The sequence below is a fragment of the Sebastes umbrosus genome, chromosome 4 (genome assembly GCF_015220745.1).
Source record: "Sebastes umbrosus isolate fSebUmb1 chromosome 4, fSebUmb1.pri, whole genome shotgun sequence".
In the NCBI taxonomy this organism is placed as follows: domain Eukaryota; kingdom Metazoa; phylum Chordata; class Actinopteri; order Perciformes; family Sebastidae; genus Sebastes; species Sebastes umbrosus.
Window position 1 is genome coordinate 8,780,717 of NC_051272.1, and position 14,022 is coordinate 8,794,738.

General features: G+C 39.0%; 1 protein-coding gene across 1 annotated transcript in view; it reads right to left on the minus strand.

Moving 5' to 3' along the window:
• Positions 1-3,664: 3,664 nt before the first annotated feature.
• The window catches only part of drd4a (dopamine receptor D4a), a 13,394-nt gene continuing 3,036 nt past the window's right edge, over positions 3,665-14,022 (minus strand). Inside the window, exons 2-4 of the mRNA XM_037768329.1 lie at positions 11,023-11,135; positions 7,815-8,404; positions 3,665-4,167 (exon numbers count right to left, since the gene is read on the minus strand). Coding sequence (XP_037624257.1) covers positions 3,950-4,167; positions 7,815-8,404; positions 11,023-11,135 — 921 coding nt within the window. The 3' untranslated portion in view covers positions 3,665-3,949. The remainder of the gene's footprint in view (positions 4,168-7,814; positions 8,405-11,022; positions 11,136-14,022) is intronic.

Below are 14,022 nucleotides of genomic sequence, written 5' to 3' on the forward strand. Positions count from 1 at the left end.
TCCTGTAGTTAGAAAAAAGGACATTTCTATTTCATTTTAAAGGAACAGTGTGTAACATTTACGGTAGCGCTGCCGCCATTTTTGACTGAAAACGGCAATGAGTCTGTGGCCATGGATGTATGAAGAGACGTCTGTCAATCAGAGGATCATTTTTTTTAGGTAAATCAACTTTCCAGTACGAACTCTTAAATAGCCCTCATTTAAATCATTATGTCCTGAAAGTAGTAAAATGAACTAATAGCTGAATCCAGAGTTATTTTCCTCGACATAATGAACGTACATCAGACCCACGGGACTGCACCGTCCTGCACGCTGATATGACATATCCGGTTCTGCCAGCTTCCTGCTAGCTGTATGCGGCTGTGATAATGGATATATAGGCTGTAATTCGTCACTTTTATTATCTTATAATACACCCATGGGCTGTATGCTGTAAGCCTGTACCGTGGTGGATGTATTAACGTCTCTGTTCCCAAACAACCGGCTATCGGCCAGTAGCTAGTAGTGCTAGGAGCATGACATCAACAGAATTTAATGTACTTGTAGGCTATTTACTAACATGCAGGGCAAAAGCACAGGACACAACCTCTTATACATCCATGCTCTGTGGTTTATTGGACTCCATTGTTGATCCTTGACATGAAAAAGTTTGAGATTGTTCTCAAAATCTGTGTGCTGGATTTTTCTAACTTCTATTTATGTCCATCGCTCACTTTATGAGCCTCTGGGAAGCAGCTGGGCAAAAAAGTTTGTAAGTAAGTAAATAGTTATAATACTTGGCATATTTATAATATTTTTATTGTTCAACGGAGGACATTTCGGTAGAGACATTACATATATAACAATAGAATAGAAATAATTTTGTTTTACTTTTGTACGGCACTTTGTAGGCGGACGTTTTACTGGCGTCCGGTAGTCGCTTTCAGTTCAAAATGGTGAATCTGCAACCTCACCACTAGATGCCGCCAGATCCTACACACTGCACCTTTAAGTAGAAAGTTTAATTTTCAAGTTCAGGTCGCACATTTTTGTTTAGGTTCATCTTTATAACTATTATGGAACACCTCGTTTGACTTTTTTCTTTCTTTTTTTTTTTTTTTTTAATCTTTTTAATGAATTTGGTGTTATTAAATTTTTTATGTTTAAACTCCAAACTCCATCTGCTGATCAAAATATATATAAATGTGAGGTATACAAGGCTGAAAAGTTTGGCTGTCCACGTACTTTTGGCCGCATTGTGTATCACGTTCAAAGTCGTTATACATTTTTTTTCCCCTTTCAGTGCACAAATAAATAACCAATCAATAACAGATGATAAATAGAAAACATGGAAGGTTGATCATTAATCAGCTTCACTGATTTAAAATCATTATAAACTGGACATTAAATCAGCCCTGTTTTCTATCCAACTTTATTTTCAGTCTTCTGTCAGCAGGATTCAGAAGAGACTTCTGTCTTCATTCATCTCCACACATGTTTATTTAATAAGTTGATTTATTAATGAAATACGGATTTCAGGTGGTATTTTATTTTTATCCAATTCAAGTCTCGAAGGGAAAAATCGATCTGCAGACAGATTTCTGTTTAACATTTGTATTTTTTTATATATATATTTATATATCGTATGCTTTTATATTGAATTTTCTGTGTTTAGCAGCTGGAGACGGAGTTTAGTTTGGAATATTTCTGACAGTCAGCAGTCAGGTGATCCGTCAGAGCGACTCCTGAGGAATCACCTCGGACATGATGACATTTGATTCTGCTGCGTCTCCGTCCCAGCGGCGCTCAGGTGTCTGCTGCTGCTCAGCAGTTACCCCCCACAGGACCAGACATTTCCTACATTAATAGCCCAGTCACCAGAACTGTAAATGTAGGACTATTTAAAGGATAGGTTCACTATTTTTAAAGTCTTAAAACAATAGTCAGGTGCTCGTATGAACATTTGAAACTAGTGTTGACACTGATGGAGGACTAAAGCTGTGGCTCTAGACAAATCAAGAGAATATCTTCTAAAGTTGAAGTATGAAATTCTCTAGATTTGTAACTCAGACTGCTGAAGTCTCATTAATTTCTATTTGGAGTAGATTTTTGTACAAAAGGAACATTGGATTTTGTCCCCATCTCTTCAACTGGAAAGGGAAAGGATCTCATTATGGCAGTACATTTACGTAACTTACAATTTTGAGGTACTTGTACTTTACTTGAGTAGTTCCGTTTTATGCTACTTTATACTTCTACTCCACCAATACATTTATTTATTTAAAGGATCTCAACCCAGAGCATTAATATAGCATCAAACAACTATTGTCTATGTAAAGATATAGAGGAGTAATGTCTACCTGAGCAGAGAATGAAGTCTCTCTCCCTCTGTGTATGTAACTTTGCAGATTCAGATTATTTATACAAAATATGAACAACTAATAAATTATGATGTATTATTATAGATTAATGTAATATACCAGTAATCAGTTGAGATAATTTATAATGCAGTAATGTCATGAATATATTCTGAAATGGAGCCTTCTGCATAACGACTACTTTTACTTTTTGATGCTAATATTTTTTGTACTTAAGTAACATTTTGAATGCAGGACTTTTACTTGTATCTGAGTATTTTACACTGCGTTATTGTTACTTTTACTTACTTTAAGTAAAATATCTGAGTACTTCTTCCACTGTTTTGATGTACATGTGAGTATTGTTTTAAAGCTAGAGTTGGTAATCTTCAAATCATTTTTTTTGTTAAAGTAGTTGAAATTCTCTTTACATCCCGAGAGCAATCAATAAATCAAATGCTCTGACACAAAATATTCCAGTAATCTGCATCTGTCACAGAACTGTAATAAATCCGTTCAATCATTTCATTTGGCCCGATTGTAATGATTGGACGGGCTACCTGTCCGCCTGCCTGCGTGCTCTTTGCCCCTGCACTCATTGCGTGTCACAAGAGTCTTCCACAAGCTGCTAGGTTGACGGCTGTGAGTACTAACAATAGCCATGTTCGTTGTTGGGGAGGGGCTTTGGAGGGAGAGCCTGAAGTGACGGACTGTCAATGTTGCAGACTTTGCGACTTTCTCTCTAGATTTAGGGGCTTTTGGAGCTAGTGCTGCTAGCTACTTTCATTAGAAAAGAGTTGGAAACATTGGGCTGGGTTTTTTGGTTGGATTATTTTTACTCGTGCTAGTTTCTTAAGATTACCAACCCTAGCTTTAAGACAGACTAGAAAAATGGTGAACCTATCCTTCAAGATTTAAGACCTTTAAGAGTTTGTTTTTTTACAGGAAACACCACAAGCTCCATCCACCTCTGCAGGAGGTTGCAGGTTTTTTAAATTATCCGAAAGAAACACCAGAGGCATCAGAGTGATGTACTCTGTGTGTGTTGCTGTCAGTCTGTCCTCGGGAGGTTTTTGACTCTGATGAAATCTGCTGAGAAGCTTTTAAAGCTTCACGTCGGTTTGTTTTCTCAGACTTTGGATCATCAAACTTTAATGACCTTCAGAGGACTTTTGTGGAGGTCCAGATCCTGCAGGGACTAGTCTAGAAGTATACACCAGTTTCCAAACATCTGATCATCTGGTTGATTTGACCCCAAACTAAGGAGTTTCTGACCTTTAAAATCAACTCCAGACCACAAACACACAGCTTTTTTTTTGTGTGAAAACTTTTATTCTGAAAAGATGAATTTCAACATATAAAATCGGTCCTTGTTGGTTGTGTGATGTAGACGTGTTGCTGATCCTCTGAAACAGTTTGTTCCTCAGACTGCAGCTTCTTCACAGGATATACGAAGCTCAAACAAACTTTGCTGTCGTCACGCGTAGAAAAATAAAAACCTCACGGAGGATGGAAACAATGGCAACGTAAACAGGTAACAGACACTAAATGAACAGTCGGTAGCGTCTCTTGCAGCTGAAAAATTGTCCATACAGCGGCAGCGGGCGGCGTCCTCATGAGGCATTCTTGGAGCAGCAGCGGTGCAGGAACTTTTTGAAGAACTTCCTGAACTCGGTGTTGAAGATGGTGTAGATGACGGGGTTGAGGGCGCTGTTGACGTAGCCGAGCCACGTCACCACGCTCATCAGGGCCGGCGGGATGTGGCAGTCCTGACAACGAGCGCGCATCGTGTGGAGGACAAAGAAGGGAGTCCAGCAGAACAGGAAGGTACCTGCAGGAGGAGAAGAAGAAGAGGTTGTCTACGGTAAGACAGAAACACCAAGAACTGCACTGAACATTTAGATAAACCCTCTTCTATCCAGAGTCAGATGTTTCAGAAGAAAATCCCTAAAATGTTGCTCTCAGGTTGGGCTGAACGCTTTATTATTTCTATATTGACCTACCTGCCAAATCTAAGTTTACCTACAAACCTACCAATCTACCAACTGACCGCTCAGCGCTACTCCCAGGTTGACTCTTGAATAATCAGATGAAATTAACTTTCATACTTCACAAACCTACCGACTTACCTAACTACCTAAAAACCAACCTACCAATCTACCAAACGCTGGTAGATGACCCTTGGGTTGCCACCTGAATACTCAGATGAGCTAAAGAAGCAGAGCTTCACCTGCAAACTAATATAAACCAGGCTTCCACCAAAAGTTTCAGTCCCAGGAACTACTTTTCAAGGAACTAAAAAGGTTTGATGGTTATTTATTTGTGTTTTTAGAACATAACCGCCGTGAAACAATCAGAAAATAACTTTTCTTTCTCTCATTCGCAGCACCAACGTGATGTCTGTCTATTCTAACGTTACCACTCACCATCGCAATCTGTCTCTCTTTTTCTGTTTTGATGAGTCGGGAAGCTGACAGCAGAGCCTAACTTTACTTTCAATTTTATCAAACAGGGCGCCCATATAACAAGGCTGAGTCCTAACCGCGGCGGCCTGCAGCCATTTCCACATGTCGCCCTCTCTCTCTCTCCCCCTTTCTAGACTATCCACTATCCTATCATTAAAGACTTAAAAATGCCCAAAAAATGATCTTAAAAAAATTAAATGTTATTATTAAACAAAGAGAAATGCTCTCCCCTCGTCCTAAAATGGTCCTAAATCAATACTAGAGTTCTTCCTTGTTTATGAATGAATCAGTAAACACGAGTTGAAGCCGTTGATGCAGCGGCGCTGTGTTTATGTTTTACCAATCAGCGACAGTCATCCCTGCAAACTCCACCCAGAAAGTTACTGTACTTTCAGAAAGTACTACCCCCCAACCAGGACCTGGAAATGTCCCTGTAACTTAATTTAGATCCTGTTCCCTGTAGTCAAAATGCATTGAGGTCCTCAAAAGGTTTCTAGTTCCGGGGGAAAGTTAATCTTCTAACCTACCAATTAGCCTACTCACAAACTTACCTACCAGTCTACCAACTTACCGTTTAGCCTATTTACCAATTAACCTCCCTCCCATCCAGCAAACCTACTTACCCACCAACCTACTTACCATCGTACACCATCTACCAAGCTACCAATTTGTTGCTGAGTCAGATTAGCTAATGAGACAAAGCTTCACCTGCCAAGTTACTTCTGTTACCAAACTACCAACTGTCCTACCAGCCAAACTTCTCTACCAGTCAACCAACTTGCTATCTACGCACCAATTCACCTGCCTACCTCCAAATCTACCTATTTCTCTGCCTGTCAGCCTGCCAACTGTTTTACAAACCTACCTACCTGCATGCCTCCACATCTACCTACCAACCAACAGAGCGGTGACCTTCTAATGTAGGTGATCACCTACATTATCATCAGCAGAATATTTTCAAAATATTTTATTGGTCAGACAATTTGCAAATGTATTATTTTCTGTATATTGTTAAGTCTTGCTCTCAGGATGTCACCTGAACTGTCAGGTGAGCTGATGAAGCAGAGATTCATGTGAACTACCTGCACACTGAAAATCGTGTCTGGCCAAGCTTTACGTAATAATTGGATTTCAGATTAAGGAGCTGCGGGATTAGCTGCAGTGTGCCAAAGGGAAGCACATCCACGTATTAGAACCAACGCTGACTGCTATTAATAGGACGACCTTTTCTAACTGATGTGTTAGCGCCGCTGACCAGGCATCAGAGGTGGAGGTGAGGCATTCAGGTACCTGTAGCCTCTGAACAGAAATCAGAGGTGGAGGTGAGGCGTTCAGGTACCCGCAGTTCCCGTTATATCTTTTATATCTGGATAACTTTTTACTAAATCTTTTGTAACTCTAAAGTACTACAACTATTTTATTGTGAGGCCGACACATTTTGGCGTTTGGGATTCGTCAGGGTTCAGGTTTTCTCTGATGAGACACACTCAGTGATGGACCGTAACGCATTACTTACTAACACGTCTTTTGATAATTTGACATTTTGGAGGGGTCGCCTTGTTTGCTGTTTTACCTGCAGTTGGAAGGAGGGTTTATTAATATCAGCTTCATATCTTTGAGTTCAGTGAACAAACTTGTCCAGGATGTTTTAAGGCGGATAAACAATGTGCAGATTAAGCCCCCAACTAATGTTAGAATCGGCCGTCGTTTGATGTTCAGTTTGAGGAAGGTCGTTACGACTGATTTATTAATCATCTGGCTGTTGGACGATGGCTGTCGGAGGGATTTCAGGTGGTTCAGATATTTTGGTCAGCTTTGACCAGTTCTACGCAGTTATTGCATAAATTGACTGTGCTAAAAACAGATCATATTGTCTTCATCTTCCAGCCAATTGCAGCTTCATATTCTTTGTAGAATTGCACAAAATAATACTGCCTTTCACCTTTTTATCACCATTGTTTAGGACACGGTCGTCTTGTTTGAATAAACGTTGTCAAAGTACAAAACCGATCAGGGTTACAATGTTTACATGAGTTTGTCCTCGAGCTTCACTGTTTGTAGGCCTACTGATTTATTAAAATAAACTATTTAAATAAACGCAAACCAGTTGGCACACAGTAAATCTGGAGCTCTTAGGGGGCACCTGGAGTTCTGGGTTCCTGGGAAAATAGTGAGATTTGTGGGCATCAAAGGCTGCCGTTGGTCTCACAATCAAATATTGATACCAGAAGTGTTGCTGGAGTTTTGACCCTCTGAGAACTTTTTCCATACACCTTAGAAGCAGCTGAAGCTGTTCCTGAAACCCATGACTCTACAGCGGCCCGAGGCCCAGAACTCACAACTATATCGGGAGATTGATTAGTGTTGCTGGATTCTGGATCCTTTGAAGGAACAGCATGTAACATTTAGCGGGATCTCATAGCATTAATGGAACATAATATTCATATTATACTATGTTTTCATTAGTGTATAATCACCTGAAACCAAGAATCGTTGTGTTTTCGTTAGCTTAGAATGAGTCCTTCATATCTACATAGGTAGCGGGTCCTCTTCACGAAGTCCGCCATGTTGTTCTTCCATGTTTCTACAGTAGAACAGACAAACCAAACTCTAGAGAGAGACTTTCGTGTTTTTACGTGACCTAAAAGTCACCGTAGTTCTCCAACACGTTTGTGAAACTGCGGTAACATGAGCTGCAGAGTGCAAAACCGAGGTACCGCCAGCCGCAGTCTGACTTTCATTGCTCTTAAAGTAGTGTTATTATGGTAAGGATGGCCTCTGACCGAGGCGAACGGAGTTACCACTATTTTGCCCTTGTCGGCTCACGTTATGGCAGTCTTTGAAAGGGAGGAGTGAGCTGAGGGGTATTTAATTGGTTGCAATCTACAACCACACCACTAGATGTCACCAAATCCTACGCACTGTCCCTTTAATCCCAGACTAGTTGCTCACTTTGTTGGTAATCTAGTTTTGTGTGGCAGTGATATAACTGCTAGACAGGAAGTGAACTCACCCACAACGACAGGAAGCACCTTCATGGCCTTCCTCTCCCGGCTGTTGATCTTGGCCGTCTTCCTCCTGCGAGGGTCTGGGTTGAACTTGATCTCTGCGAAGCTGACGGTGTGCACAGGACGGTCTTTGTACTCTGACGAGTGGAAGTGCTTGTCTACGGACGGGAAGGTGGACGGCTCTTCCGGAATATCCGTCAGTTCCCTTTCTATGATGGGCGGCAGCGGCGGCGGCAGTGAGGCCAGCGGCGGCAGCGAGGCAGCGGCCTCCTGCAGCTTGCGGCAGGCCTGGATGCTGTTCTTCAACTTGGCTTTACGCGCCTCCTCCCAGCGCCGCAGGCCACGGAACATGCCGCAGTACAGCAGCAGCATGATGGGACACGGGATGAAGAAGGAGCAAACGGAGGAGTACAGGACGTAGTCGTCGTTCTCTAGTTTACACTCGGTGGGGTCGCGGCCCGGCACGTTGTTGATGCCGAACATGATGGGCGAGGCCACCGCCAGGGCCACGATCCATGTGGCCGACAACAGCACCGTCTGTCGCAGGTCCACGTGCTTCCTGTTGTAGTTGAGAGGGATTAACACGGCGATGAACCTGCAACAAGTGAGAGACATTTTACAATCTGTTGCGCCTGAAATTACAAACTGACAGCCTGAGCTGTGGAAAAAGTTTTTATTCATGATATTCATTAACTAGAATTATCTTGTTCACGAGAATGATACGGACGTGAGGTCACAGTGACCTTGACCTTTGACCATCAAATTCTTAACATTTCATCCTTGAGTCCAAGTTAGCGAGATACCTCCGGGACTGAAAAGTAAAGCCAATGCTGAAGTGCCTTAAACTTAAATTCTTTCTAATGGCCAGCAGGGGGCGACTCCTCTGGTTGCAAAAAGAAGTCTGATTGTATAGAAGTCTACGAGGAAATTATCCTACTTCTCACTTGATTTATTACCTCTGTAAACATTGTAAACATGAGTTTATGGTCTCAATCGCTAGTTTCAAGCCTTCTTCAATACAGTATGATGTTCATTTAGTAAATTATGGTCCCATTTAGAGTCAGATAGACCATAAAGCAGGGGATGCTTTAGGGCGTGGCTACCTTGTGATTATATAACGGCTTCAGTTCCCTGTCGGAAAGGGCTGTCTGACGGCGAGGTAAAGCAGCTGTGGATGAGATCAGCAGAAAAACACATTTTCGCTCCCTAAAAAAATCAGTATCAGTTTAAGTTTATGCTATCTTTAGACTATTTTCACCGCTTTATCTCGCCATCAGACGGGGACGCTGAAGCCGTTATATAGCTGTCTTCAAAGCCACCAAACTCCATTCACAAAAACAGTCATTTAACCTCTCAGAACACAGGAGTTGCTGGTCTACCGCTGCGTCGATCAGTTAGTTGGTGTACGGTGACCAGACGTCCCGGTTTGTCCGGGACTGTCCACGATTTTAAGCTGGGTGTCCCAAGTCCCAACAAATATCTGACACTAACACTCAAATGTCCCGTTTTTCAACAGTCACTAACAAATTGTGCGCACGCATGAACGTGCAGTACACTTAAGGGTCCCGGCGCGGGGGTCTGAAAATGATATAAAAAACTAAATAATGTACTTGCCCTTTGAAATTTTTAAAACAAACAACGTATAACGTGTTAATTAGTGAACTTTAGAGGTGCTGGTAGGTGGATTCTGTTACCGTTGGACAAGGCTAGCTGTTGCCCCCTGTTTCCAGTCTTTATGCTAAGCTAAGCTAAATGGCTGATAAATGATTCCTTTAACTTAGATCTTGATCAGGAGCAAAATCACGTGATGAGGACAAAATACTTCTGACTGACCTCTTTGACTTTCAAGAACAAGAAATATTAACAGTCACATCATTCAGAGGCTCCTCAGGCCTCCCTCCCCGTCGTCAGCCCTCGGGGCCCCTGGTCCTCTTCAGTAATCCATCCCTGAATGACAGCAAGTCATCAGTCAGTTTGCTGTTAAAACCATCAAACCTGCAGAGGGACCAGAAGTCTGTGGACAGCTGGACTCTCTACAGACCTTCAGGATCTGTTTCCTGCTCCGGCCTGTTGAATTATTCAGACTCTTAAACCTCTAACTGCTGCCGGCTTCTTCAAAAAGCTTCAGATCATCACTATCAGTCCACGTTAGCTCCACTGCCCCCATCAGTCTCTGATCTAATCATATTTATCTGGAGTTGGGACGTTAGATTTGAGGAGCAGCTCCGGGTTTTCAGCTCAGAGCTTCATCCTTCAACATGAGCCGTGAGTTTGGATAATCTCATTGGGACAAACTAACGAGCGCAGAGAGATGCCGGTAGTTCATCACCGCAGACGCATCCTCTGATTTTTCTTCTTTTAGTGCTTTTACAGGAAACAAGACAAAAAGGTCATCCTCATATTTCCACATGAGAGTGAACCGTGGCGTGACTGTCTAACCCTGATGACCTTGACTAATCAGCTGATTGACACCTGACCAGAAGGCTGATTTAAAGCTCCGGTTATGACACAGAGTCTGTTAGTTACGGCTGAAATTTGACCTCTTCCTTTTAATACACTGCACAGCTGAAGAAAATTCACCGTGATAAAAAAACAGCTTTGGGGAAACATTCTGCCAGATCTGAGGAACATTTTTAGGTTTTCTGGATGAATTAATGGCCTTAAAGGACCAGAATGTAGCATTTAGGGGGATCTATTGGCAGAAATGGAGTATAATATTAAAGCAGGGGTAGGCAGAATATCTTTGGCATCATTGGGCAAAAGTTCCATAACAACGTTTCAGCATATTGTAATTCAAGTGTTCTGAGAGCAAACTAGACTTCTGCACCTCCTTGTGGCTCTCTTTTCAGGCTTTAAAAAATCTAGCCCGTGATGGGAGACTTTGGCCAATCAAAGGTCATTTCAGAGAGAGAGAGAGCGTTCCTATTGGCTGTTCTAGAAATACAGATGCGCATGCACATCCCTTTAGTGAAAGCTTGATTCAACGGCGGAATATCCTGCAGGAAAAGTTGCTATTCCAGCATTGGCAACAACTGCCTACCCTGCAAAGGAAGATCGACTTATCAAGAAAAAAGATCTGAGTACTTCATCCACCAGTGACTACTGTTCAAACCGCTTTTAACGGACGACTACTGACATCAACATTTAAATCCTTTCTTCACAGACTGACCTGCTGTTTACTTGTTGCATGTACCTGTACAGGTGAGCACTGACCTGTCGATGCTGATGGCACAGAGGTTGAAGATGGAGGCGGTGCACAGCATCACGTCCATAGTCATCAGGGCGTCACAGATGGTGGTGCTGAGGGTCCACACGCCGTCCTGGAACTGAAAGAAACACGCTCAGTATGTTCACTCACACTCAACGTTAACATACAAACTGTATATTCTGTACACACACATATATATATATATATATTTATATATATATATATATATATACATAATATATACATATAAACATCATGTAACTAAATACATTTACTCAAGTACTGAACTTAACTGAGCCGAGTTGTGGAAATAAGGGAATTAACACATAAATAAATAAAAAATCTTACAAATATAAGATATTAAGAAGTAAATAAAAATATTAATAAATAATCTATAAACATGGAATTATATAAAAATAAATAAATACAAATAAATACATTAAATGCAAATAAAAAACAAATTAAATAAAATACTTACATAAATAAATCAAAAAAATATAAATACATTACAAATCTGAAAAATATAAAAGTATTAAATACATTAATGCAAATTCATTAATGTGCATATAAACACACTATAAAAATAGATAAATATAACTACAACTATGAAATGTCCTCTAAAAAGAACATTTTTAATGCTGAATTTATTCATTACTGTTCATTAAAATCTCTTAATTTACCCCAGACACATTAATCTAAATCAATAAATCCTTTAATATCTCCATTAATATACTTGTATTGGAGTATTTTGACATTGCGGTGTCACTCATAATACTTCTTATTTATTCTATTATATATTCCTATTAATTTAATTAGTTTAGCTTTTGTGGTCAAATGTTTGTTGTGACAATAAAAACAAAAAAACAGTTTAAATTTTAAAACAAACAAAAGATGAACTGTGAGGAGGAAACAACATGATGAATGGAAAAATAAACAGAAAGGACGAAAGAATGAAACCTAGCTGACAAACATAGACCCGTTTTCATTGTTTTCATTGTTTTCATTGTTTTCCTAAAATCTATTGTTATTTGTGGGGCCCCTTGGTTGACCTTTGACCTCTGGAGCTGAGCCGACCTCAGCAGGAATGTACAGTGTTTACTTTTCTCTGATAGACAAAGACTGACTGTAACAGCACAAGTGTTCCCTGTTTATGTTAATTTAAAGTTTATGGATGAAAAGAGGGTTTCCTGCCTCCATCAGTCAGTCTGTGATCGCTGCGAAAAATAGTTTTGTTTATCTGCTGATTTAAAGACAAATTCATTAGTTAATGAGAATAAAATAAAATATAAAGTAAATAATATTTAATATGAGATCTTTGTGTCACTCTGCTGCTTTCGGACGCGGTCGTTCTGCTGAGTGATGTCACAGAAGGGGGCGGAGCTTGACCTGAGGATGAGTTGGAGTTCAGAGCCGACGGTTAAAGGGAAAGTTCACTGATTTTAAAACCCAGACTTCATTAACATGTTAGTTCAACACTGAACAAATAGTTTTGACATAAAAATACATAAACAAATAGAAATAAATAAAATATCTATGACTAAATACAAATCATATGCTTATAAAATAATAATTATTATTATAATTACTTTATAAGCGTATGACATATATATATATGTATATATATACACATATATATATGTATGTATGTATGTATATATATACATATATATATTTAAATATATATATGTATATATATATGTTTGTATATATAACACTATATTTGTTTATATACATATATAAATATAAATAAAAAATGCACACAAATATTGAATGAATGAATGAATAAACATGTAAATACAAATATGAAATAAAATAAATTATATTTTATATATATGTACATATATATATATATATATATTAAATAATCTATAAACATACAAATTTATGAATAAATAAATAAATAAATCTGGCAACTCACCCTATACGCTTATAACTAGAATAAATGTGGGCGTCAGGATGAGAGAGCAGAGAGAATAACAATATTCAAGTACTGAATTTAAGTACAGATTTAAGGTACTTGTATTTTATTTGAGTATTTCCATTTTCTGCTATTTTATACTTCTACTGCAGCACATCTCAGAGGCAATATTGTACTTTTCCCTCCACTACATTCATTTTAAAAACGTAAGTTATTAAGAATATAATCAACAAATACATTTTATTTTTTATTGAAATAAATAAATCGGTTAAGATTAAACTTTATTGATCTATGGGGGTTAATTCACAAGCCTTTTATTATAATATAATGTAATAATAATATAATATTTGTACGCTGTAGAATTGCTCCCTTTTATCAAGATACCATGATGTTATTTATTGTACCTACAGTATATATTTGATATGTATACCACTGTCTTTACTTTTGTTTCTTAATGTTTAATCACACTTTTATTAACACAAATCTGTGACAGTTTTAAGGCAGACCGTTCTCTCTCTTCGGTTTCTGAAAATGAGGTGCATCAGGTTCAAGTTTTTATTGATCCCATGTGAAATAAGACTTCTTAATAAACTTTCTCTTTGTTCATACTCAGCTCAGTACTTTCTCTTTTCCCTGTTCTTATTGTTTTTCCATCTCTTTTAATGTCTTCCGTTGTGTTTTTATTGTTTTCATGTTTTTAATTTTGTCCGCTCAATACAGATTTGAACTGGTCACAAGGTCGCAAGATGAAAATGTTCCTGTGGTTTCTCTCTTTGCAGCTCCCTAAATCTTTATTTTTTCAACCTTACAATACCCATACAATACAAAAATGATGAAATTAAGGTTTTTGTAATGTGATGATTAATGGATAAATTGATGGATTGTGTTATATTGAGAGGTTTTAATGCTTTACCTGCATCGTTTAAATGATCTTTAAGGTGTAGAAACCTTTTATGACTGCAATCCTTTAGTTTATACCTTACAATATAATTTTTTTGTGATGACGTTCGTGCTTTTTGGTTCATTTTGAGAGTTTTTAAACCCTTAAAAACTTTAAACCTTAATATAAAACACCCTCAATATATTA